Here is a 27,864-nt window from a genome sequence, read left to right as displayed (position 1 = left end):
TAGTTTAGGTAGTTGTATTGCTTTCATCTTAAACTGGGTAGTGTAACAAGTTTAATATAGTATTGGCTTATCTTTTTTCCCCCTCCCTGTCTTTTTTTCTCTCTTTACAGTATTCACCCAACATGACGATGAGTGTGTGATTTTTTTTTTTATTTTATTTTATCTTTTATTTTACTTTTTCATCTCCCTTTATCTCCCTTTCCCATCCACCCCCGGTGCGTCTTGCATTACTCTCCCTGTCCCTCCTCCTCCTCCTCCTCCTCCTCCTCTTCGTGGATGGTGTGCTGTGCCACACAGCCCCTGGGGATCCCCCTGGAAAGCAGGACTCCCCTCAAGGCCCAACATCCCAACGCCTGCAAAATGGGTGTAAGAGCATGAAACGGCCTCCGAGCAGCAGGAAGGGATCTCCTCTCCGCATCTCCTCGCCTGCTGGGGCCCTTCGTCGAGGGCCCCTCGGACAGCGAAAGGCCGAACATGCCCCGAGCCCGCCTCTCCCAAATCCAAAACCGGGCCCGATTCAAGATGCCCCCTCTGCATTCAGCTCTATCCCACCGTCACCCCACCATTTATATCATGCTGATCACAAGCTATGAGGGCTCGCAGTAGCTGACTGACACTGGGCCGAAAACCCTCATTTAAAAAAACAAAACAAAAAAAAAAACCTCTGCTCCTGTGGCAGGATTGATTTGGAAAAAAGAAAAAAAAAAAAAAAAAAGATGAACTCATAATGTTATTTTAGGGCAAGAATGGTTTTCATTAAATGTTTGTATTTTTTTTGCTGTTGATGATAATATTATTGTTCTAATTTTCATAATTGATATTATTCTACTAATGTAGTTATGATTTCCTGTAAAGGGCACATTTTATCTCAGCAGCAGCAGCAGCAGCAGCATCAACAATGACAGAATAAGCACACACGAAAAATGCACAATGATTTTTCTGTTTACATGATTTTAGGTTATTTGTTGTTTTGTCTTGTTTTTTTCGTCACTTCACATACTTTCTTTCTGAAGTCGTAGTTTGTGTCTTTGGCTCCTAAATGTTGTCCCCAAACCTTCAAAGGAGGAGTAAATCCCCTCCGATGAAGAGGTTTGCGCTGAGACGTTAGTGTCTCAGAGAAAACTAGCCATACAGTTAAAGCAGGGGCTCGCTCGGAGCGTCAGTGTTTCTGGTACAAAGTGTCTGTCGATGCACCTGACTGATCAGACGCGTAGGTATCTCGTCTTAATAAGCAACCCTTCTCACGACGTTTTTACTGCTAGAAAATGGCTCCGGGGATTTCGGGACAGGTGCCGTTTCTAATTCAGTAACAGGCGGAGATTGAGAGCGTTTCGTGGATTTCCTCTCGTCTCTTCTATGGATTTGGTCTTTGTATGTAAATACAACATATTTAGCTTGTATTGTGGTTGTTTTCTGATTTGTTATTTACAAGTTGTCTGTGAATCCTAAAGATGTGGTTCCTTTCCCCCCTTCATCACTATGTTCGACCTCATTGTGGACTCCAAAGTGGCACCGTTTTCCTCTCAGGCTTCGTTCTTGGTCTCTCGACAGCGTCTCCTTTTGGACTCGGAGAGATTGCGGGACCTCTGACGAGCTCGTGAAGCCTTTCATTCTTTTGCGTTTGGGTTGAACTCAGCGATCCTGTATGATCCACTTTCTTAACCCAGACGACGCGGGCAAAATAACTGTCTCTGTGGAGTTCCCATCAACCGGTTCCCTCACTGTGGGAGTGCTGATGATGGGAGCAGAGTGATGCACCTTTGAGGTTTGCAGCCACAACGAAGAGGAACAACAATAGCAAACTTCTGTAATGGATATACTTCCATTTTGTGGATTGTTTTCAGCAGATTGTCTTTATTTTAAATGTATTCAACTGAGAAAAATAATTAAAGCCCATAGAATCTGCACACACAGAGAAAAGCATAGTTCCATATTACGCTATTTAATTTCTTTTCTTTCTCTATGTTCCGTACTCTCGACCTGATCAACGCTCACTGTTTCAAAGGGATAAACGTATCTCTCACGGCACCACACTTGCACTTAGCTGTGTTCAACGATAACTAAACAGACATTGTAGCCTCTGTGGGTGATGGTGATGTACTTATTAATTGCCTGATATCAATGTGAACAGATTGTACCCAGAATTCAACAGGGAGATCTCCAGGATTTGGGCTTTCGGTGGCCTGGGGAATCACTCTCTCCAGTGTTTTCCTTCTATGTAGTGACACACGCCTCCCTTCTTTTCCTCCGATCCCGTCCCCAAACCCCCACCCTTTAATTTTTCTTTTTTGTAAATACTGTATAATGCATTTTGATATCATTGACATGTTTTGATATGTCAGTCACTACCAATGAATACAGCTGAAAGTAAATTATAAATAAAAAACTGTCCATGTTTTTTTTTGCATAGAGAAAGGTGACTATTTGGCTCATGTGGCTAAATTTATAGAATACAGTAAAACGTGGCTAAATGTATAGAATACAGTAACACTCTTAATGCAGACTGTATACTAAAGACTTGTATGGTGGGGAGGATGGGACAGAGAGAGGACAGGACAGAGAGAAGCAAACATGCTGTAGCGTCCTCGCTCTGCCCTTGACTCCTTGTGTTTCAGTTCAAAGTCGCTGTTGGTTTTGAGAAATCGTGTGAATAATTTTTTCCAAAGGGCATCTTCTCACAAGAAAGGAAAAAAAACAAATCAAAAACATGTGACCTCATATTGCAGTTTTTAATATGAAGGATTTTTATCAATTTAAGAAAACTTTTAAAAAAGGTAAAAAACACTTAAGAGAAACCTCATTTTAAAATCAAGAACAGATCAAAAAGTAATACTTATGGGGAAAAACTGTGTCCTTTGCTATTCGCTCCTGTAATAGCGTTGTATAGTTTGAAGCTCTCTCACTGATCCTCTCTCAGTCCTCTGTGTATATCGATCGTTGGCCATCTCTGTACTTCTATTGTGATGTATAATACTGTACCATTAGGAAGATTTGCTGGTCGGGCGGGGTGGTTATATTGAGTTGGGGGTGGGGGAGGAGGGGTGGGGGATTCAAAAGGAAGGGGATATAAATGATTCTCCTGTACCATTCATGGTCCTTTCTGATGACACGGCAGTATTCAATATGAAGCAGTCTGTCTCTTGGGTTTGCTTTGTATTTCATGGTAGGATAGTTCAGAATCTTGTCTTAGGGACTTAGGTGTCTTGTGTAGGTAATAAAGATGTTCTTTGTATGTTTCTTTATATTGTAAAGTTTCTTTAGACTGAAAGAAAAACAGATAATTTGCTTATCAGAAAAGAAACAATGCATCAATAATAAATGTCATTTGATTTTTCCTGGTTGTTTGAATCTCTTCCTCTGAGCTCGCATTTAACTTTTAGCCTTTATTTTACACACACAGATGGATAGCTGGATAGCTGGATAGATAGATAGATAGATAGATAGATAGATAGATAGATAGATAGATAGATAGATAGATAGATTATTCATCCCCTTGGGGAAATTCAAGGCACCAAAAATGCTGTTATTTACAACAAAGGTGCAAAATTATTGGTATTTATCAACAATTACGATCCTATGGATGTTTTATACAGTGCATAAATAAATAGTAGGCTTTCAAAAATTGTGAAGTTAAATAATTTCATATGCTTGTATTGTCTACCAGCTATATGGAATGACTCTGATTACTTATAAAATAAACTCTACTCTTTGATTTAGATTCTGGCTAAGGCGTGAAGGGTGGTGGTAAATTCAAAAAGACTTAATGTATGTGGTTTAAAAGGATTAAAGTGCTTTAGTTTAACTTTTTTTAAATACTTTATCATAAGCCTATTTAAAACGTTAAATTATTCATGTTTAACTAAGGCTCTGATTATCAGATTTGCTTTAGGTTAAACTCACACACTACAATTCTCATACAAATATTGAAAATGAAAGTATTCCTCCATATAAGCCAGACACCAGAGAATTATAGTAAAGTCCTGCTGTGTGCAATCAGAAGCTCAATTATTGCTAATTTTGTAATTTTAAAGACAGTTGAATGCTGTTCATTTAGACATAGCTCAATTTAGGTTCTTTAAATTTGGAAAAAATATTGATTGTATAATATGAATAACTTAAGTTCAGTCTTCTAAATGTCTGTTAAGCAAAATATGAACGTGCACAGAAATGTCCAATAGACGCGCAGGAGCTCAAGGTTAACAGGAAGCAGCTTGTTGACATCACTTCGAAGTCAGTTTCACGTTGATCACTCACAACATATAAATATCCCACTTGGCTCCGGTTGCCCAACAGCAACCTAACTTCACTACTGTATCCTGACGGGGAAGGTTGCCCAGGACCAAAACAAGGCTCTTCATAGATAATATTTGAAGGTAAGTTTCTGTTTATTTTGATAAAAGCCTTTATCACGCACGACATTCAGACTGACTGCCTCTATCTGAAGTCGATAAAGGCGGTGGTTCATTGAAAGACGAGGGGAAAACAGTCACAGAACGTTCACTTAACAGTTAAGTAGCTAGCTAGCTAGCTGCACAACTAGCTAGATTACAGCTAATGCTAGTAGCATGCTAGCCGCTTGGGGACACAGCAGCAGTGAGATAACTTGTCAGAAACTTCTGGAAAACGCGTGGCTAGCTTTGCCTTGTTCGCATAGGCGTTAAGGGGTAACGTTCAGGTGAAGGTGTGATTATGATACAACGTGTTGTGTCTGAAATTACAACAATGATGCATGGTTTCGTGTGGCTTATTTTATTTAGATGCTGTGTTAGCATGAGAACAAGCTCACTGTAGTTATGATGACAGATAGCAGCAGATTCATCTTTAAACTGTGATTTAAGGGCTCGTACATGATTGAAACTGTGGTTCTGGTTTGGGGACAGACGGCTGCAGAAGTGAGCAAGGCTGTGTGTTTTAAAGTTGTTTCTCTCCTTCTTTATCAGAGTGTTTTACCAATGACTGAAAGAGCGGAGACCATGGACGCTCCAGATAGCCACGATAATGCGCCACCAGCTAAGAAAAATGGGCAAACCTCACTGCTGGACAGCGGGGAAGACTTCGAGGTTTTGGATGAAGATGACATTGATGACGACCCACCTCCTCTGGAAGATGCCGGGGGTGGGAAGAGTAGAAACACAGATAAGTCAGAAAATAAAAATACAGACGTGGACCCAGAACCTACAGGTCAAGTGGACGAATGGGTTGATGTGTTAGGTATGTAACAAATGCACATGACATATTATACGACAGTATATTCCTGTTTAATGTTTATTAAGTGTCCTGATCAAATCCACCCCCACAGCCCAAAGCGTTGTGATTTCCAAGCACATTTTTGACTCGTGATTGCTCCAGCTATTGGACTGGGATCAGTTCTGCGAGTGACTGAAATCACTACTGTGTGTTTCCAGGAAATGGCCAGCTAAAGATAAAAGCACTGGAGGCAGGGGAAGGAAGAGACAGTCGGCCACAGAAAGGACAGAATGTGAAGATTAATCTTAAAACCTATCTGATGGATGGAACGCTTCTAGTGGAGCAGCCTGACCTCTCTTTCACTGTGGGAGATGGGGATGTCATTCAGGTAAAACCGCATCATGCTCAATTTGTTTTATGTTCCTTTGAAGTGGCAAAGAATGTATGTGAGAAGTTTCACATTCGTATGTTGGGTTATGCATAATTAACTTTATGTTAATGGAGGTACTTGGTGTTACATTATACATACCAGTAATTTACTGCAGAGAAACTTTTCTTCTTTCAGGCACTGGATCTAACAGTGCAGCTCATGGAAATGAAAGAGAAGGCACTCATCCAGACTGATGCTAAATATGCATATGGTGCCCGGGGAAGGTAGGAATGTGTTTAAATCTAGCTGCTAAAGCCACAGAACTGTTCTTGTAATGTAGCCAGAAAAATCCAATCATATAAAAGCTGCATTTGAACTCCACTTTAATTTTTACCGTTCACAAAGACATGTTAATTCCTTTTCTTGCTATAGAACAAAATGGTGTAGCTGTGTTTTCTCTACTTGGACGGGTGACAGTTAAAATTCTTTGTCTGTAACCTAGTATGTGGTGTGTTTTACTTCCTCATCTCTTGACTGTGCCTGTGTTCCTTCCCCTTGACAGTCTTGAACCCGAGGTTCCCCCAAACGCTGAGCTTTCCCTTGAAGTCGAACTGCTAGAAGCTACTGATGCTCCAGACCTGGAGCTGCTGCCCCCTGTAGAAAAGATTGCCCTGGCCAGCCATAAGAGAGAGCGGGGCAATGTCCATTATCAGCGTGGGGACTATGCTTTTGCTGTCAACTCATATAGCATTGCCCTGCAAATAACAGAGTCTAGTTCTAAAGGTGAGATGCATGTCAGGAGTCAGTGGAAGTTTTATTGTAATAAAACAGGATTCTCTGTTTATTGTTGTTTACTTTCATTATACAGTTTTGTAAGTTTACCCCTTAAGCAACAGGAGGCTGCAAATTAAAATCTAACTGGTACTCCATCTGACATAGTTAAAAGACAGGAAAAAGTCACTGATTAACTCATGACAAACAAATGTTCAATCATTTTAATGATGCTTGTTAGACAGTATAATTACAAACTTGTATGCACAAAATAATACGTAACTAATGTCAGTGTTTGCTTTGGGTCAGACTTGAATACAAACACGATTCATTTTTGTTAAAGGCTCAACCCTGCTCAATGCTGTTCACAAGCTGTTTAGTGTAACTCCTCTCCTTCTTGAATCTCTGCAATAAAGGTGGAGGGTACAAAGCTCGCCACAATGCTAAGCCACAATAGCCACTGTAATGTGAAATACATCAGGCTAAAATAAACTGGAAATCTCCTTCAGGTCTAAGTCCAAGGTTCTCTTTTTATGTGGCCTTTATACTGTGTTATTTTTTTTATTATCATTGTTTCAATGTTGTGTCTTCTGTTATAGTTGACATTACCCCTGAGGAGGAAAATGAGCTGATGGATGTGAAAGTAAAGTGTCTCAACAACATGGCCGCTTCTCAGCTCAAACTGGACCACTATGAGGCAGCACTTAAATCTTGCGTCTTAGCGCTTGCGCACCAGCCAGACAACATAAAAGCACTTTTCCGCATGGGCAAGGTACATATTGTTCTAGTTCTTTCAGTTTCTTTTTGTTGAACTCTGGCAGACTCATTTGATAACAGTTATGTGCTCACACTTCAGGTGCTGGCCCTGCAAGGTGAATACACAGAAGCCATTCAAACGTTGAGGAAGGCACTGAAGCTGGAACCAAGCAACAAGGTACTTTTGGAATTATCTTAGTAGTTTTTGATAAATTGTGTGTTTTAGAATAGAGAAATAGTAGTCTACTGTTATGGCCAGTAGATGGTGCTATAGGGTAAAATATCACTTGGTTAGCAGTGCAAGGTCAGGTGGACTGCTGATTCATCATTTCAGAGGATCTGTTTTCATGTTGTTGCTGTAAATAGGTTTGCCCTGTACCCCAGCCATATCTAATGCCGAGCCACTGTTTCTATTCTCCTGCTTATACAACTGGGTATATGTGGTTCTTTGGCTGCACAAGACCATCGCACAGGATTTATCCAAGTGTGTGGGCTTCTTGGATCAGCTGTAAGCTGCAGCAGCATGCTACTCGTGCCCAGAACTTCAGTCCTACACCAATCTGTCAAACAGCACATGGCCTGTACACCACTTTTCAGCCAACACATGCAGTGTAAATGCAATGCGCTATTACATTTTCTGTTAGTGTATCCTAGGCGAGCTGCTGAAAAAAATGGGCCTCTGCGCAGTTGGGAATCTGAAGTATCTGAATGTCTGTTCTTTCCATATCTGCAGTACAAAGATGTTGTCGATGGCATGCACCTAAAAGCCCTTTTGCCTGGCATAGTTGTTCCATTTCATAACTGTCATCCTTGTGTATGTTTACAATAGTGTGTGTGTCAATGCATGTCTAATTTGGTGCTGGATGTGATGTTTTAATGCTAAAATGGATTTGTCTCTCAGTGTTATAATAATAAACAAGGCTCCCTAAATAACCCCATGTTCTAGCAGCGAGAACAGTGGGTGTGCTTCTGTGACAATGCCAGGACGCTCTCATTATAATCAATGAGGCGGTCTTAAACAGGCGCAGGCATCATGAAGTGACAAGATGACGCACTATCTTTCTCTTCACCGAGCACAGAGAGACATACTGTCTGCATTTTTTACACTGGTGTCAGCTATTCACGCCCTCTATCTTAAACACAAATGGATGAGAGGAGATTTATTTGTCTGTGGTTTGTTTACTTTATGAAATGACATGCAGCCTGACAGTTCCAGTTTAGACAGCCTCAGACTGTCTCGGCCCAGTATTTGGACACGCAGATGCTCAAAGGACAGGATGTTACACATTTGTTTAGCTTATTTTATCCTTTCCCCCGGGGACAAGTCAGTGTCGTGTCATTATGGTCTTCTTGGTGGGTAGTTGATTGTATAATAGCAGTGCCAACTCGCCAAGGGTGCCCAGCTGTAAGTGTATCTTCTTACTGTTAGCAGTAGGTAGGAACCGTTAAATCCTCAGGGTAAGAACTTGTACAGACAGAGACACTGACTTTCTGCTCTCAACTGATCTTCCCAGGTAGACTGCACTCAAAAATACAATTAGTATTAAGTGAACATTACGGTAAGCTCTATGTAATGGCGCTCTATCAGGTTTTCTGGAGGGCTTTTACTAAGCAGAAATGTTTTTTGGCTCTGAAAACCCTGGTTTGCTTAGTCACTCACCAGCTTTAAGAGCAGCGAAGTGACTCAGATCTGAGACTACGCTGGAACAATAACTGAACCCATATCCTGGAATAATTGTGTGGACATGTGGGCTAAATTGCAGGCTAATTTTGTGTTGCAAGCCTGTGATTTCTTGGAAGACAACAAAGAATAGCATAAACACTTTTCCGGTATTTATTTATGTTAAGCGTTTAATCAATGCTTTTTCTAACCATAACAATTAAAGAAAAAAAATATTGGTCGTCTTTCTTTTGAAAAGCCCGGTGATTATGGCTATTTTTCGTGCTTTCCACACCACTTGGTCACTGCTTGTGTCTGTTGATGTAAGGGTTATTATCATCCTGACACGTTATCATTACCAAGGAAACCAGACTCGGGTTGTTATACAGGAGCAGGACTTTGTTTTATACATGTCATTGGTAGACAAATTAGAACTGGAGCCTGCAATATGTTTTCGTCTCGTCTCTCTTGTATAGACAATCCATGCAGAGCTCTCCAAGCTGGTGAAGAAGCACTCGGAGCAGAGGGGAGCAGAGCAGGCCATGTATAAGAAGATGCTGGGTAACCCCTCCAGCAGCAGCGGCACACAGAAACACCGGGCCAAGTCTTCATGGGTGAGACAGCCATTGCCTCAGAAAAAAGCATCATGCATCTAAATGAATATTTTAAGTGATGAATATCTTGTTTTTCGTCTGTGTCATGGTATTCAACCCACCTAACATGCGCTCTACATTTATTCCCCCAGGGTCTGAGCTGGAAGTGGCTCTTTGGTGCCACTGCAGTAGCCATCGGCGGTGTAGCTTTATCCGTTGTCATAGCTGCTAGAAACTGAAGCAAGAGCCTGTAGTGATGGCCTGACCAGTCCCATGGCCTGCAGTGGGAGAGCCTAAACACAGAAGCACAGCTGGCAGTGCCTTCTGACCTTTGGCCAAAGGGGGTGGAAATGTCAGTCGGTCAGTCGCCTCTTCACTGTCACTCTCTTTTCTCTGCTATGTTTGAGAACTATATGTGACAAATAATAAATCATCACTAATTGCATATGAGAGATATATTTCCAACCTTTTAAATGTGTAGGTTTGTGCATATCTGTCACATTGCCAGACACTGTTTGTTTTTTGGGGTTTTTTTGCTGCCATTGTTTGTGTCTCTGGTAGTTAATGTTGGATTATTTGAGCATTTATAATAAAAATAGATGCAGATAGTAGCTATTTAAAAATATTTTTAAAGAATAGCTATTGTGATATGGTCCTATAGTGATGCTATAGTTTTAAAGCATCATGTTGTCCAGTTATTTTATTATCCAGATGGGATTTCACTTTGCCACGGTACAATGTTTCATGTTGAATCTACACATAAGTACACTAAGTGACCAGAAATAAAAACAACACCTGTAGGATGAAATGCAGTCCAACAGCAGTTTAATTTTTACACCCATGTTTTCAGTTTTTCTTTAGTTGATTCATTCATATTGAATCCATTTTGTGTTGCATACGCTGAGGTTTGTTCTTGGTCACTCATCTGTAGATACATAAAATCATCTGCTCATGTAGATAAACTGTACTTTTCAATATTTCTCAAATCACCCATTTATGTTTTTTGTTTGGGCTGCAAGGTGGCGCAGTTGGTAGCACTGTTGCCTCGCAGCAAGAAGGCTGCTGGTTCACGTCCCAGTGAGGACACCAGGATCTTTCTGTGTGGAGTCTCCATGTTCTCCCCGTTCTCTCTCCGGGTTCTCTGGCTTCCTCCCACACAGTCCAAAAACATGTTGAGGTTAATTGGTGATTCTAAATTGTCCGTAGGTGTGAATGTGAGTGTGCTTGGTTGTCTGTCTCTAAGTGTAGCCCTGTGATAGACTGGTGACCTGTCCAGGGTGTCCCCTGCCTTTGCCCTAAGTTGGCTGGAATAAACTCCAGCCCCCCATAACCCTAGTGAGGATTAAGCGGTGTCTAGATAATGGATGTTTTTTTTTGTTTGTTTGTTTTGGTAATTGAGACGCAGTTATTACCTTTAAAACAATGCAGAGATGGTACGTGTAGTTTCTCTGGTTGGGCGGAGGGAGACTTGACTTTGATTTCAGTCAATTATACCTCAATTTTTGATGATTCAGACCAAATGTTGAAGGATGACCCTTCAAGTACCATGTTGGGTATGTGTTTTGTTTTTTTTCCTGTGATGTTTTACCTTTTAGATCCTTTTAGATGTTAATTTATTCCACTGTTTTTTGCTCATTGCTTTCTTACATCCACTAAATGTGACCGACCCTACCAACTCCATGGCTTCTTCAGAGTCGACGGTCAGCACATAGAGCCAAAATTGCATCAACCCTTAACATTCGCTGACTTATGAAGTGGTCTGAAAAATTCCTGGCATTCCCTGCTTTTGTTAAATTTGTATTCATCACTAATAAAATATGTCTATTATCAAACCACAGTTTCCCTTTTTTTGTATTCTAATGCTTTCTGCCAATGTATGTAATGGAGTATTGACAGCTATGGAACGGTTTCGTGGGATGTTCCTGATCGACCAGCCATTACAGGTGCTCTGCTGTATTTGTGCCTTGTGATCGTGGTTGCAAGGATTTTAAAATATCATCGCTATAGACGGGCCTCTACCAGACAAGTAAACCTGGACTTACCTTAAGATCGCCTAGGTCAAGAATCTGGGGTTGACAACTAAAGATCTGAACTTCAGCAATCACACCAAAGCGGGCATCCTAAAAACATGGCCAAACTGAGACACCTAGAGTTAGAAAAACAGATTCATGCTTTTATTACATGTAAAGTGGACTTCCATAATGCTCGCCTCACTGGCCTCCCTCATAAGACCCCTAAACATCTGCAAGTCATTCATGATGCTGCTTCTAGAACACTGACAAACACTAAGAAAAGAGAGAGCACATCTCCCCAAATTCTGAGTTCCTGCACAGGCTTCCAGTTAGATACAGGATTGAATTCAAGGCCCTACATATTGCCTTTAATTCTCTGAATGATCCGGGCCCAAAATAAATCTGAAATATGTTTGCTGAAGCCTGGTAGATGTCTCACATCTGCTGGGATTGGTAAATTAGTGGTGTCCAGAATTCAGACCAGACATCATAAAATGGTGTTTAGTCATTATGCTGCCCACTGCTGGAACCAGCTCCCATCGGAACTTGCCCCAAGGGTAGCCTTTTTTTTTTTTAAAGCATGCTGAAGACAGTTAATTAAAAGTTGAATTTAAAAAAAAAGATTAACTTTTTATACTTTTTTTAAAAAATAAAGTCTGGTGTAAACTGCCTGTACTTTTATTGCCTGCACTTCTTCAACTTGTTTGTACTTTTTAAATTGTTTTGATTCATTTTAATCATTTTATTTTTGTTCTGCTGTGCTTTATCTTTCAACTGTTTTTACCTTTGAAAACTTCTAAACATGAAATAAACTTTCTCGCCTTTTTTTTTTTGCTTGCTAAAAGTCCCTGACATCCCTTAAACATGCTTTATTTACATTCCTTACTGTTTTATTTGTTTACAGCTGAATAAGTTTTCAGGATACCCACAAGCCAAGTGTGTGTGTGTGTTTTTCTGTGTCTTTTTTCCTCCAGACACTGACGTCTCCCTGACGCAATCAGATGACCTATCGTTTCCCTGTTCCTACGCATTACTGATGGGCAATGCTGGTTAGTACATGCTGTGAGGAATTCACATTTAGTGGCTTATTAATTATATAAAATTAGGAAATAGAATAGTTTAAAAATATATCGTACGAGTCACCTGTTGTGTACTAGCTGTGAGTAAAAGTAGTAAAATTCTTCAAAGATTTTTTTATTTTTTTTTATTTTAAAAGTAAAGCAGGATAATAATATAACAATATTTGGTGTGTTTATGTATTGTAGTGGAAATATATATAATTTTAAAATTCAATACACGAGCGTGCGGGGCTTCATTACCACCCGGTGACTTCATCACCGGTGAGCGGTCATTGAATATTCATTGAAAAGCAACGGGAGTTCTCGGTTTACGACAGAGTGCGTCCGTGCGCGTGGTGGGAACGGTAGCAAGATGGCGGCGCTGAAGGAGGAGCAGTGCTACGGACTGTCCTGTGGAAGAGTGAGCAACGGCAGCAATGTCTCCGTCTTCCACGTTAAACTCACTGACAGCGCGCTGAGGGCGTTCGAGGGCTACCAAAGCAGCAAGGTAACCGGCCGTTCTCAGTACCGTGACATTTTTTTTATTTATTTATTATTTTGTGCGAGTGTGTGTGTGTGTGTGTATGTGAGTGTGTGTTGGTTTGCCGTCCTGGCGGCGGCGGCGGCGGCTGTGACAGGCGGAGTGAGGTCAGTCCCCCCCTCCACCACCACCACCACCACCAGCAGCACTTCACTCGGTTCTAGTCTCGCTGCCTTCATGCTGCCACATCCAGGCTAGTTTTAGGGGGGCTCATAAGTGGACCAGTTGAGCCCCTCGACTGGCTGAGGCTAACTGGCTGGATGTTGGATGTTGTGTCGCTTCTTTTTTTTTTTTTCGGCGTTTCGCTCCAGCTACACCCTGACTCACACCGACTCGGGCATTTATCCACCTCACTGGACACTGAACCCTGGTTGTTATTTTTGTCTATTTAAAAAATATATATACATATAATCTAAACTGTCTATTTCATCCGGCGCAACAGTTTATTTCAACTTGCTCAAAATGTCTGTAATAAGAATTTCTCACTTGTACGTACAGATGTTTCCAGAAAGTTTTGTAGAAGCTGTCAATTTATTATCTTTTTTTTTTTTTTTTTTGGCAAACCTTGCTAACTGAACTAGCCCACACATAATGGCAACAGCTACCTCTTGGATGTATGAGCTCTCTTTCCTCACTGACTTTGAAATTGGTAACTCCACGAACGTGTCTATGACAACACGGTGAATAATTTGGAAAAGTACCCAGTATTCATGGCAAAGATTTTCTCTTCCCAACCCCCCCAACCCCTTCACTGGCAGTAAAGGCTCATGTGCACTTTACAGCTTTAGAACTGAGTTATCAAACAGTAGATCCAACACATTTATTTTTGTCAGCAGTGAGGTTTTTAAATAAAGAGACAGAATTCAAGGTCTGCTCTCTGAAATGGCTCTGCTGCTGCTGCTGCTGCTGCTGCTACTTCTTGCTTGGCTTCTTGTGTGGAGAGCTTTAAGTCTGATGGTGGCCATCTAACGTTTCAGCTTCTATAAATATTTGACAGGGAAAACCTGGCAGGCCAGGAGGAAAGGGCCTTATCTCCAGCTTCAGTGGCTGTGTACAGCAGGACTGCAGCTGATAAACCGGAACAATGAAATTGTGACAGATAATTGGGAGACTACTAGTTATAGGATGAGTCTTGCTTAAACAAATGTGTGACACACGAGGTGAATCAACATTAGACGGTCATTGTAGCAACAGTAGTTTGTTTTTAAGGACTTCTGGTAATTTGAAATGTGGGGATTTTTTCGTATTTGGTTGACTGCAACATTTTTGCAATGAAAAGCGTAAATTTGGGGATTTTCAAAGGCATGCAACCAGAGAGATTTGTACTGCTTCATTCAACTTGCATTGCTGGTGATTTAGGTTTGCTTTATCGCTTTTTTAGCCGCTACCTGAAACTTATCCTTGATTTGAACATTTATATTACCAGTTGTCGATTGTGTTCACCAGACTGGATGTTTGTTGTGCAAAGTTTTGCCATCTTTCAGCTTCCAGGGTTTGTGTCGGGTTAAACTGAATTCTTAATTTGGAAAAAACTGAAGCACATTACCCACAAGTATTTCTACCAGTACCCATAATTCCTAGCAATATAGGAACAATGTACACGTGATTGTCTCAAGCAGCTCGGGTTTTACAGAGTTAATATTGGCAGGGCTTTTCCTGAGAATAGAATGCTGCCCGGTCTTTGGCACCATTCCTTTAATTCTACAGAGGCATGTTAAATACACATACTCTGGCAAATTTATATGCAAAGTAGTAATTCACATTTTCAAAAGTGATTAGTACACCTTAAACATGAATTTTTGGTTTCCAAAAGGATTGCAGAAGCAGGAAAGTGGAAATGTCAAACAGTTACAGTGCACCTTTCTTGTGAAGTGCCTCTTGTATAGGCAGGCAGACCTGCTACTGAAGTTGTACTGCATTACCTCGACCAGATATGGGTTATTGAGTTATCAAAAGTGTGAATGCGAGAGGGAAGCAAGCACTTGGAGAAGTAGGGTGACAAAAGTGTGTGCTGCATCATTTTTGGGGATGCTACAGCTTGGCTAGGACAGTTCTTTAATTCACATTTTTGCTTCTTGTGTGGGTGGAGGAGTGTCTTTACGGTCAACGGTTTCAGGGGGAGATCTCTTACTTTGGGTTGCCTTTTTAGTGCTAAATAACAATACAGTGTACTTTCTCTTTAATTTAGAGATGCATAAAGATGGCACAGGCAAATAAGCACTGTAATTATGACCGGCAACAGCTTTTTGTCGTAGCCCAGCTACAGCAGCTGCACGTGATGACAGATGACGAGCATACATCAAACCAACCACCCATATGACACACAGTATTCATAAGTGTGCAGGTGTGCCGCATGTCTAAATCAGTTGCATTCTAGGTGTGTGTGTGTGTAAATGTTGCATTACAGCAGTAATACACGCCAGAGTCTCCTGAGTCATCTGCACTCACAAGAGCTCAGAGCCATACATATTTAAAAGAACTAATTTAAAAATACCACATTGAAATTCAGACCACAATTAAAGCCCAACAGTATGACCAGTGAGTAGTGCAAATAAATCAGCTAGCACAGACCGCATTTCTACAAACACCAGCTGACAATAGATATCTTCTTACATTTACGCAGAAAAAAAAATTGTGGTCAGATTTGTTTCATTAGTATGAACTTCTAGCCCGTGCTTGTGTTGTTCTTTGTTTGGTTGTGAAATGTAGGAAGAATCTGCTTTATTACAGATAAAACTAAACAAACTGGATCATCTGAGAGACTGAAGCGATGTGCTATTTTCTGCCACTTTCAAAGTTAAGGCCAGCTTAGATCATAAACTCCTGTGCTGCGATGGGGATAGTTAATTAGTGTGTTCCTTTCAAATTAACCATTTTATGAGGTTGGAATGTCATTTCATAAATGCACAGTGGTCCAACACTAACTATTGAGTATTGAGGTGCCACCACTCCAAACTTGAGCTTATAGTGCTTTCAGTGTGGCTCCGATGCTTTTTTAGTGAGAGGCTTCAGCTTCCTCATAATTCTAACACTGGCTGGCACCCAACTACTGGGGTGAGCTGGAAAAGGAAGAGGAAGAGAGGTAAACTCTTAATTGCGTCATTGTAAAGTCACTACATGCTTTTACACTGAGGAGAACAAGACATTCTTATAGGTTGACTGATTTCATTCCAGTATGAGCTAAGCGAGTGCAGAACGTCGGACCAGATGCAAAACTGTCCAGTAGTCATGTTTGGTGTATGAAGAATCTTAAAAGTATTGCTGAGCGTTTCGCTTTCTGTAAGAAGGTTGAGCAACAGTCACCAAGCAGCAATAGTTGAGTGCATTTACTGCTTCCTGTATAAAACGTGACTGTCAGCTGGGTTCCTCTGTTGGTACATCTGAGGACAGAGTGAACTGGAGCTCCTACTGCGGGACTGGCAGCCCAGAGACTCACTTTTTCTTTTTTTACCGGCTGTGACATAAGCAAGGAAATGAGTAAGGCGACCGAGCGTCATCAAGCTGAAGGTTATGGAGAGTACAGATAAAAGTTTTTAATTATGTCTCTGGATGACTGTTGTTATAGCGAAGTACTGGAAAACACTGTTTGAAAAGCGTGATTCAGTAGCGCTTCAGAGAGTTCATTTTCCTTATTACAAAAGACACAGCTGTCTCAGTCCACAAAAGCAAACGCTTAAGCATCAAGCTGAAGTATTAAGCTTGTTACAATTATAAAATGAACATTCATAGGCAGTACAGGAAGGCTTGTGTATAAACTGACAATCAGTGGCACGACTGTTGTGTTGTGTGTCTGAAAAATTGAGTTTATTTTGTCTGGTTGGCGTAAGGCTTCATGATAGCTGCAGTGAGGATCATATAAACACAAAATACATTTTGGTGTTCATGGTCAGAAGTGACCAGAAAATGAATGATTGAGACTAGAGTTAGGACCAAAAGGTACAAAACGGAGAATTAAAGAACAGGTCTGTCCATCAAATGAACAGACTTCCATCACAGGCCCCCATACGAGTTTACACACACACACACACACACACACACAGATCTTACTCCATTGTTTTGACAATAGAGATACCCAACTTGGCTGTCGTCAACACAGCCAACTTGCTGCAGTCGCAAAGCCTTGTGACAGTTTTGTCACATATTGTAAATCATGCATGAGCGCCCACATTCGTAACAATCATGTATTGATTAATTGATCGACAGACTTTGAGCCTTGATACATTTTCCTACATTTTAGTAATACAGCTGCTGTCTGGTAATGTTCAGCAATAAATGTTGTGTCAATCGTTTCCTGATGAATACAATTGTAAGTGCCAGTTTTTGCCATAAATAAAGGTAATAAAGAGATGTAACACAACATCAGGTGGTGATTATGTATCGTCATAGATTCATAAACTGTTAGAGGTGTTTGTTAATTAATAAGGAATACATGTGTTAATGATGTTAAACAAATGCAGCCCAAGGGTTATGTGTTTAACATCTTGGTTGGTGGAAGTTAAATCTTTTTGTTTTGCAATAAGGTAACAGATAATTAAAAGAGTATTAAATTTAGATTCTTATAAACTAATGTCAAAGCAGTGACACTCACTTTGTAAGGCACAATTGACTCTATTATTCTGCATTTAATTCAAATTTAAACCCTTGAATTAAGTATAAGTAGCTGTAATGAATATAATAATGCAATTAATGATGTAGTCTTAAATCCAGGTCTTTTGAATACATCTGTGGTCAGGTCCAGTTAAACAAGGCAACAGTGAACATGTCCATGCACATGAAATCATAATATGTAGATGCCGGAATAGACAATTGTTGAATTGTTCCAAAGTGTTCTCAGGAACGTCATTAGTCTTTGTGTGTTTTAGAAACGTAATACTTGTTGGCTCTGGAGTGAGTCTTTGCACTGAGGAGATCCTCAGTATTGTTTGACGAGCTTTTCACCTCGTTACCACAGATAGGTGTCACCAGGTAAACCGATTACAGGCACTTCTCTGTTTTCATTGATGAAACATTGACACCCCCTCTGTAGTCCTTTATCTGAGCCATTCCATTTTATATCACTTAAGTCAGCTGGGCAGAAGATTCTCATACAGATGAAGATTAATCTTTGCTTTAAGTGCTTGTGGTGACAGGCTATAGGCTTGGCCATATACCCCCTGTCTCAGCCCCTATGGGAATGCTATGGGAAGTAATGGAGACAGGGTGGGGATTTTGCTGCTTGACGCTGGTTGGCCTCTGCCGGTGCTATGGTTATTTAAGGAATGCTTACTCCCCAGTTTCAGCAGATCACGGGACACTGCAAGAGATGACCATAACCACTAAGGCCAAATATGACTCTAAATGTCATGGTGTTCCTCTGTCCTGTGTCAGGGTTACCACAAGTGACCATGCTGACCCAGTGTCACTGCACACAGTGCAGACTTCCTGACCTGCTGTGCCATTTTCAAGAGATCTGTCAGTGCATAGGTCATGGTTTGGTCTTTGGTCCACAAACATGCTTTGTGATTGTGTTTTTTTTTAATCAATATTGGAACAGTATATTGCATGAAAACAGGTACAAATGTTCCATGCTGACGGAAGCTTGAGGACAGTTTCACGAACATTTGGGTTCTGTTTGCATACAGCCTAACTTAAGGATGTTATTTTATTCAGTAGTTTGTGTTGATCATGAATCAATGCCAAGACCTTAAAGATTCCTGCATCAATTCAGAAAAACCTGAGTTAGACCAAACCTTGAAGGAATCTCTTCTAACTCAATGCAGGCTTTTCCGCATTTGAAAAGACTGATTATGAAAGGAGATTCCTCTTTTTATTCGAGGTCTAGCAATCTATCCTTGTGTGCCTTTCTCCCTCTGAAACCAAGTGTTTATTCTTGTCACTCTCGTCAGCCTTGACATGTCAGTAGAAATTAGAAAAACATAATTTCCCATCTCTAAGGTGACAGTGTTTTTATCTTGATTTTCAGCAGACTGTGAGACAATACATCAATAAAGATATACAGTGATTGAACAGTAAGTGCATATGTACTGCACTGTGCATACATTGTAGGCACTAAAAGTAAAGTGAGCACGCTTTCAGAAATAATGCCATGAATAGCTTTGGGGTCATTGGCATGCACTTCACAATGATCAGAAGCCTCTCTGATGGTATTGCGTGGTGGAAGAATCTTAACATCGAAAGTACCTAAAACGTTTGTGCAGAATCGTACATCTGTACTCACTGAAAACTCACTGTACGTCTCATATATATTTAACCACCTTTAGTTACAAATTTAAAAAGTCCCGCAGCAATCAAATATTCAGGTAGCAGAACTAACATAATTTCCCAGAGATACCATTAACTCACTGTGGGAGTTCCCTAATTACCCATCTACACCTGCAGCCACTAGTAACACTGGTAATGAAAATGGTCTACCATGTATAGTTTGTAATGCCGCTGTTTGCCATGAAAATTAATGGCCTTGAAGCGATGATGTATTTTATTTTATTTCATGCAAGAATGGAAGCAAGGCATCTGAAAGCAATAGCAGTGTATTGAAAATATTGCGTGGATTTGATTGGTTTTCCCCTCTGTAGTACGAGACAATAAGAATCCCATGTAAATCTCACAGATAATTTCATTGATTTATACCAAAGTATTTACTCACAGTGCCGGGGAGAAGCATGGGAGATAAAAATGTTGAATAGATAAGATGTTGTTTAAAGTATCTCATATTCCTTCAAGCCACGTTTTACCTGACACAAGTCATCGCATGCTTAAAAGAAAATATGCCAGGTCCGTGTGGTTCTAAATCAAAACCAAATTGGTGGGGTGACAAGCTGGCTGTCATGGAGAAAGATGAAATGCTCCAGTGACTTAAAATCAAGTTCAAGGGCTTAAAACTGTAAAAGGCTTTTTACACCATTTTTTTTTTGAGGATTAGTTAGTGAAATTGTTGTTTTCCCTGTTTGCTTTAGGGTTCTTGGTCTTTCTGTCTCTAGCATGAAAGTCTGCTGAGTCATCACTTTCACATCTCTTTTGTCAAGCCCCGACATTACCAGAAGAAGACAGCTCTTTGAAGAAATCTGATTAAGATCTAAAAAGGAGTTTTAGTTTATTAAGTTGGGAACGCTTACTTCAGTTTTCTGCGAAATGATTCTTTTGTGATAAGACTGTTAAGTATTGATACTGCGTTGGAGCATTACCAGGAATGTTGTGCTTTTATTGTGCTACATTCAGGGTGGATAACTTTGAAAAGAATAGCTGTGTTGTAGTTTTGTCAAGGCTATTAAATGACATTTTGTGGTATTGTGAAGAAACAACATTTTTTGGATTTCTTGAGGTTTCTGTGTCACTCACTTTGAATACCAACCTGTGTTGTTTGATGATGAAGCATAAAATGGGGATTTATTTAATCCATCTCAAACCTTAAACCATCTTAGCACATTCCAATTTTTTTAGTATTTCTGTTTTATAAACAGAAGACTATCAAACACTGCATGCAGTGATCCTACCCCTTCAACAAAGAAATTGCGCACACATAAGAATCTAATGCTTTCATTTCAAGCACGAGATCAAAAGTTGGCTCAGCGTTCATCAGATGGAAAACACTAAGAGCTTCAAAGGGTTTCTTTGTAGTGGTGAAGAGCCAGTTACAGTAAATACACCAACAAGTAGGCCCAATTAAGCCTACATGCTAGCGTGTTACTTCAAACACTCGTCTGACACGGTTCTGTCGCAGCTATTTTAAAGGGACAGACTTGCACGCTACATTTTTGCACACGGGAGACACTCAACAATGATGTATGCACACTGTGTATTGAGAGCAGGGGACACCCAGTACTGTTTCGCCCTGCACTGTGCACGGCACAAAGTGCTCTTTCCACCTCTGAAATTCTAGACAAGTGGAACATCTCATCAGTGTGACAGTGATGCAACTAAACACCTGACAATTTGGGTGCCACAGCCGTACCCATCGGCCTTTAGACGTGGCTATTCCTGTGCGCTTTAACAACAAAACAAAGAAATACTTCAGCAGTGCAGGCTAAAACAACAGAGTTACACTTTAATGTGTGAGGATATAATTCAGCCTAGTGTGCTAAGTCTGTATTAAATTTAGAGGTTATTTTAAATGAAGCAAAACAGGTTTCTGGTATGTTTTGCTATTTCAAAACTGCACCCAAACTTTGCTGAAATATACCATTGTGGCAGCCTAGCATCTTGTAATTTCTTGTTAATGGGCCTGAACCTTGGGCTTATTTTCAGTTGGGTATCAGGAAGATTGTGGCCTAGCAGGCAAATCTTTACCCAATAAAACAATTTAATGAACTTGATAAACCTGAGCAAGGTTTGAAGGAGAAAATACCGGTCTCTGTTGGCCAGCAACATTTACAACCTCAACTGAGGCTTTACTTGCCTAAATGAGTTATTTCAAGAATACATTTTGGGGCAAAGCAATGTGAGCACATTAAGGATTTCTCACAAAAAAAAAGGAAAAAGTGAACATCTACAGTTCTTGACAAATTGGATTGTCTAGTGTAGTCAACAGCTGCAGAGTTAATAAATGGACTTTGTCGTGAGCGGTTTGCCAACTGCTGTTTTCAAGGTCAAGACTGAACTTTCAATCTATTATTTAGAATCTCCATTTAAAACCTTCTTTTCTTCATTAAATCATTTCAGTTACTTCTGTCTCATTGGATTGGATTATTAATAAGTTGATTCTTTATGCATTATGAGTCATATTTTTCCGTTGGTATTGCCATTTGCTTCTATCATACTGCAGGAAAAGTGCACCCAGAAGGCAAGCTTTTAGTTTTCAGGAAACAAAATTGACCAACATTGCCATTAGTTTGGTATTATCACAGGCTACTTGACTGTGGGTCCAAACTATGCAGCCGATCCTCCGTCTGTTGCTGGTTGGCAGCGTGCGGGAACATCCACGGGCTCGATCCATGGTCAGGACCCGTACTCTGTCCCTAAGGTTAGCTCTGTGGAACATTCTGGGCTCAGGTCCCAGAGAATAGTGACATGTCAGCAGCCCATTCAAATGAACAGGCTGAGGGTAGCACTATGTTCGCAGTGCTGGGAGGGGGTGAGAGGGGGTGAGGCAGGGGGAGGGCAGAGGGTGGGAGTGCTAAAACTGGTGCTGTGTTAAACATTGCAGGGATAGACCAGGGAGCGTGGCTCCATGAAAGGTCTGGTGTTCCTGCATAGGCTCTGGGTGAGCAGAGTTCAGGACAAAATACAACAATCTACAGCTGTTAACATGAACGAACCGGTGGCTTTCTAATTGTTTTTCTTTATTCTAATGTTATTTGTTCAGACCAGAAAGAGTTAAATAAGCAGAATTGCTTTTCCAGAGTTAATTGTCTCTTTAGTGTCTGATGTCATGGACTTAGATGATAGAAGCTCTGTGAGCCTGTATTTAGGTTCAATTCTGCTGCTAGCATGACACCATGTTTACAGTGATGATGCTTCACGGTCTGAGTTCATCATTTTACTATGTTAATGTTTGCTAATAAGCAGTAAACACAAAGTGGGGCTGAGGTAGACGGAGATGTCACTTGGTTTGTAAGTATTTAGTCATAAAGCAGCTCAGGGAAAACTGCATTTCTGACCTGATGATGTAACTACAGGTAAAGTTAAAGGATCACCAAAGTAATTACAGCATATCCTCAGGCTGACATGAATGTCTGTGTGAAATGTAATGGCAATCCATGCAATAGTTGAGACATTTCCCTCAAAACCGCAAATGCAACTTCATGCTGGCGCTGCGGACAAACTCAGAGGGATTCATAAACGATGAATACCAGGAAACAATGATTATCTGTACAAATTTGCATAATTGAAAACTTTGGCTTGCTCGTCTGCACTCGATCCTCCGGCCGTCATGAATATCTGTACCAAAATTCACGGCAGTCCTCCCAGTATTTGTCGAGCGATTTCTTCAAAAATGTGGCAATAATGGAAAAGTCCGGGGATTACCAAAGTCTGTAGGATTCATCCTCCAGGGATATGTCTGCACAGTTACACTGGTTAAGCCTGCTCTCGGGGGATCTGTTTGTATGGTTCATCCCGTATCGGCTGATTCTCCGTCACCATCCGGAAACTGTTATCAAACCTGATTCAGATCGTATTTCTAATTCTGATTTTTAAAAAACAACATAATGGACAAACACATAAAAGACTTCATATACTCTCTTGCTAACTCTTTCCATACACCATTCAGTTTATAATATGATCAAAATTTTAAAAAATAATCAACATATGGTCATCAAACTGTGTGAGAGAGAGAAATAGAAACCATTCATACAATGGCAAGAAGGGCCGGTAAACACACTCCCCGTGAACGCAGCGGCAGTAGTTGTATAAGTGACAATATTTAACCAGTTTAAACTTTTGACTGCTTAAAGGTGTGGTTGTGTTTAAGGGGAAGGGTGAGTAAATTAGCTGGTGTGTGACACGGTGTTGCAACGACTTCAGATTGTGTTAATAATTTCTCAGAATAAAACACTTCCAGCTAATCAATTGTGACATACTTTAAAATCAATTTTGCAACAGAATTGGTGATTTAGCCGAGGGCCCGGGTGACTGCTAAAACATGTGCCAGATAAGCAAAACTAGCTGAAGCGTCCAAAGTTGTGGTAGTAAGGTTTGATCAGGATTTATGTGGCTTGTCTACATTTCCTGTGATTAAAATTCTGCTTCTTATCATGGAATTAAGAGTTCCAGCCTTTTTTTTTTTTTGTTCCTCTTTTTGTGCTCAATAATTTAACTGGCTGACATTTACTGTCCAGTATGTGTGCTTGTGTTTCAAATAGTTGGCTGTTTTGTACATATACTGGCTTTTGGTTGCACTTTATTCCTTCACAGAATTGTGCCTAATGAAAACAATGTGTTATGAAAGGCTTGGACCAAAAGGTGGCTTCAAATATTACATAATGACTAATGAAAAAGAGAGATTGAATTGTCCCTGGCACATTTTAAGAGTCTCCTTGTACTTTAAAAAATGTGTTTTGATGAGTTATTTTTAGGCTGTTTTGAAACTAACCTATTGAAAGCAAAGAGTTTCTCTGTGCTCGCCTAAAACCTGAGTTTAAGGCGTGTAGCTGTGACATTACGACTAGTAAGGAAGGCAGCTTACTGAAATGTGATGAGGAAATGTGTACATACATTTGAGAGTGGATTTTCAGTGTTAAAGGAGACATCCTATATCCAAAGGTTAGGTTTTTTTTTTTATGAGAATGATTTTAGTAAGCTAGATTTGGGATTTTTTTGACTGAGGCAGAAGACATAGATGTATGTTAAGAGTTATGTAAAAAGCTAATTATTATTCAAAGCACAGTGTTTATTTATTTTAATCTTGTGACATATCTGGAGGGGATTTTGAAGGTCTGTTTAAGGTTCTTAGAGTTTAACTCTATGGGAGTTGTTGCTATATCCATAAGTGTTACTTAACGCTTAAATGTGGACATCGTGGCTTCTATTAGTTGGGTGTAAATGGCACCAACAACTACTGATTGAGACTTGAAGTAAACAAAGTGTAAGTGAAACCGCACAGAGGACAGACGCTAACAAGTGTTTATGTGTATGTTCCATATCACCGGGTCAGGATCAGGCAAGAACACAAAGCATGTTGTGTCTTTAATAAGCTCGGCCTCCCTTGAACTTTCAGCTCTCTGCCTTGATCACATTCGATCCTCTAGAGCAGTACCAGGAAAAGACAAAGTGACTTTCAGATGTTTAGGAAGGATACAATGCCAGAATTATTCCTATCGAAGTTCGCAGTTTGTCACGCTGTTGATAGCATCAGTGTGTAACATGTTTTTTAAAATTCTGTTCAGCATTATGACTTCGACAGCCTGAAACGGAGTCATCTGGTGTCACCAACGCTCTTGGGGTTTTGTTTTGGGTTTGCAAAGATGTCGCTATACTGTACTTGCTGTTTAGTCTTAGCATTAGCATCCGGACATCTGCTTTACTTGCTGTACATTGAAGTCGGTGTGAGACATGGAGCTGTACATTGATGGTTGTCCAGTTGCTGCAGTCAGACAGAAGTGAATCACTGTCAGCCGTTCGGTCTCTCTCTCGCTTTACTCTGGCTTTAAAAAAAAAAAAAAATCCCTTCTGTTTCACCCTCCTTTCTGTAAAGTCTACCACTTAGCGGAATCAAAATTCTGCTGTCTCTGTGGTTTACTAGATTTGACAAAGGTGAAAGCGAAACCTAATGCGGAGATAGAAGAAACGACTTCAAATGATACACAGATACCAAACACCAGCACCCAGGTGGATTTGATACTGAAGCGGCTGAATACAATTGAAAGCAAAGTGGAAATCCCATCCAGTTCTTGTTTCCTGTATATCTGAAACAGGTAGAACTTGTAGCAGGTCATTCCTCTGACGTTTATAACTTATTACATTAAATATGTTGCACGCTAGTTCACCATCCATATTATAAAAATTCTGCTTAGACTTTTTCATGTGAGAATGTTATTGCTTCATTGCTTTAGAGACTTAACGAAGGCAGTTACTTTACTTCAGGACAATTTTATTCCAAACATGAGTAATTTAATGAATCTATTTTTTTAAATTACACTTAAATGCGCAGTAACAAGATACAATTAGAATTTTACTGATTTAAATAAACCTTCTAAGTTGCAAACCCTGTTTTTTTGAGTTGTGTTGACATAATAATGTTGGTAATTAGACCAACCTAATAATTTGTGTAATGCCCTATTAGTGTATTTTTATTAGCACGTGCAAACTGCTGTGACTTGTTGTTGAAGTTATACAGTTACAATAAACTGATTTGCTTCTTTAATTACCCAGCCTTAGCTACAACTCACCTTTTTCCTTTATTGATTCATCTGCTGACTATTTCTTCATCATTACATTCATCACTTCGCCCATTAGGTGTCATAACATGGTGAAAAAAATCGCATAGAGCCGAAGATGAGACCATCTGACATGTTGTTTTGTCCAACCAATAGTCCAAAGCCGAAATATTTAACATTGATGTCGGCCATTAGCAAACGATTTTGTCACATTGGCTGCATTACTGCATTTCAGCCTCCACACAATGACTGGACTTATGTGAGCCTAATTTGGGGGCCTCTGTGTCTGAAGATATTTGAAAAATGTCAGTGTGAGTGCCAACGTCTGGGTGGCTGGTTGACTGTATAACACACTCACACAATCAGAGTTATTTCCTTTTTTTTTCTGCCTCCTTGCTTTTGTCAGACAAAGTTATAGCAAACAGGGTATTTTATTTTGCATTGAGGAGGAAATTAATGGAAAGTCATGACCCTGTGTTGCGTTTCTCTGATTTTCAGATGGTTTCTTCAGTGGGTAGAGCAAGTGGGAAAAGCAGGACTCAAAATTTAGCTTGACTAGAATGATAGTGTTGCTCAGTTTACAATATACTGTTAATGTATTGATATTACATCGTATAGTAGATGAGTCAGCTGGCAGAGAAATTCTTCTAATCTTATATAATCTTGAACTGAGGATAGACTTTTTAAAATTACAAAGCAAGTAAAAGCAGAAACTCACAGTTAGATATTTTCCCAAGTATTTCATCCCTATTGCGTGGTGTTCTTTCCCATAGCTGGAAACAAAGAAAGAGAAATGGAGGCTCAGATCATAAATTACAGTGAATTGAACTCACAAATTGATATTGCAGCACTTAAAAGCTAATATAATAACATTAGTTTGTCTCTACACAAGCAGGTACTTGGAAGCCTTGAAGATTTTGCCTGATTCCTTGCCTAAATTAAACATTTCTAATTGTTTCATGTGGAAATATTGCTTACTAATGGTATTTGTGTTGTGTTTTTTTTGTAGGTCCTGTCATCACGCCCATTGATCAGATTTAATGGAAACCAAGGGGTAAGAACATAAACATATGCTTTCACTCCCACTCACTAGTTCCCCTGTCTCATGCACACACAGCTTTGATTATGTTAGTAAAAATTCTGAGAATAATAGAAAATGATGTTGAAACAGCATCACTAGAGTTTTATTACAGTTGAACTTGTCAAATCATCAAAGACAGTCGCTAACAACAATTTCAAAATCCAGCTGTCACAGCCAGAAATGCATGTACATTCATCATGACAAGGAAAACGGCTTTCATGAGAGCATTTTGATGCTCACACACCAACTGACACACACACACACACACACACACACACACACACACACACACACACACACACTTCAACACTGGTGTCAGCTTCAAGCTAGCTCCTTTTCACCCAACATGACACTTCGATGCCTCAGAAAGCAGCAAGAAACATGCTGGCAGAGCTGTCGTAAATTTAATGATGTACTTTTTGCCATTGTGTCATGTGCACTGTCAGCAGTGCTTGACATTAATGCACCACTGTCAGACCCCTTCAGGCAAATGTTACAGAACCGATCCTGCTGCTGGCCACACAATTGGATTTGTTTTGCTTTTCCTTCTAAATGTGCCAAATGACAAGTTGATCGCACAATGTGTCTGGCATGGCAGGAGAACGACACCAAAACCTCCTAAAAGGTCACGTCCACTGCCTTGTTCTTCATAACTTGATGTATAGTCAGGTACTGCAAAGGAAGATGAACTTCTTGTCAGATTAGTGTGAACAGCAATGCATACTTTTGATAATACAAAAAAAAAAAAGAAGCAATAATGTAAACAAAGAAAGCAAGTAGAGCAGACTGAGAGCTGCACATGTTTGTGTTTCTAGTATTGAGCCCTGCAGCAAAACTCATATTACTGTTACCTGCCACTGCCTGTCTTGGCTCTTTACTGTAACAGAGACAAGTCAATGAATGCACACTGTTCAAAATTAATCGTTTGAAACTTTAATTTTACGAATTATTGTTGTTGTACAGAGTTTTCCTGTTTTGTTAAATTACAGACGATAACAAAAAAACATACAAAACATTAATTTACAT

General features: G+C 40.1%; 3 protein-coding genes across 4 annotated transcripts in view; all 3 read left to right on the top strand.

The window, feature by feature from the left end:
• ssbp4 (single stranded DNA binding protein 4) overlaps positions 1–3,334 on the top strand; it is a 107,437-nt gene extending 104,103 nt beyond the window's left edge. Inside the window, exon 17 of one of the 2 annotated variants that reach the window (XM_008277509.1) lies at positions 298–3,334. In XM_008277509.1, the coding sequence (XP_008275731.1) occupies positions 298–378 (81 nt within the window). In that variant the 3' untranslated portion in view covers positions 379–3,334. Of the gene's footprint in view, positions 1–110 lie in introns of both variants that reach the window. The other variant, XM_008277511.1, reaches the window with a different exon arrangement.
• Positions 3,335–4,304: 970 nt separating this feature from the next.
• fkbp8 (FKBP prolyl isomerase 8) lies at positions 4,305–10,172 on the top strand. The gene is made up of 9 exons (XM_008277508.1): positions 4,305–4,373; positions 4,941–5,211; positions 5,406–5,575; positions 5,753–5,841; positions 6,120–6,340; positions 6,928–7,100; positions 7,185–7,262; positions 9,221–9,358; positions 9,490–10,172. The coding sequence occupies exons 2-9, from the start codon at positions 4,953–4,955 to the stop codon at positions 9,574–9,576; spliced, it is 1,215 nt and encodes a 404-aa protein (XP_008275730.1). The 5' UTR covers positions 4,305–4,373; positions 4,941–4,952; the 3' UTR covers positions 9,577–10,172.
• Positions 10,173–12,756: 2,584 nt separating this feature from the next.
• ell (elongation factor RNA polymerase II) overlaps positions 12,757–27,864 on the top strand; it is a 35,479-nt gene continuing 20,371 nt past the window's right edge. The window contains exons 1-2 of the mRNA XM_008277507.1: positions 12,757–12,915; positions 26,767–26,811. Of these exons, the coding sequence (XP_008275729.1) occupies positions 12,781–12,915; positions 26,767–26,811 (180 nt within the window). The 5' untranslated portion in view covers positions 12,757–12,780. The remainder of the gene's footprint in view (positions 12,916–26,766; positions 26,812–27,864) is intronic.

This window comes from Stegastes partitus, unplaced genomic scaffold (genome assembly GCF_000690725.1).
Source record: "Stegastes partitus isolate 25-593 unplaced genomic scaffold, Stegastes_partitus-1.0.2 Scaffold99, whole genome shotgun sequence".
NCBI classification, from domain to species: Eukaryota; Metazoa; Chordata; class Actinopteri; family Pomacentridae; genus Stegastes; species Stegastes partitus.
Note: the sequence above shows the minus strand (reverse complement) of the source record. Positions and strands in the feature narration are given on the sequence as shown.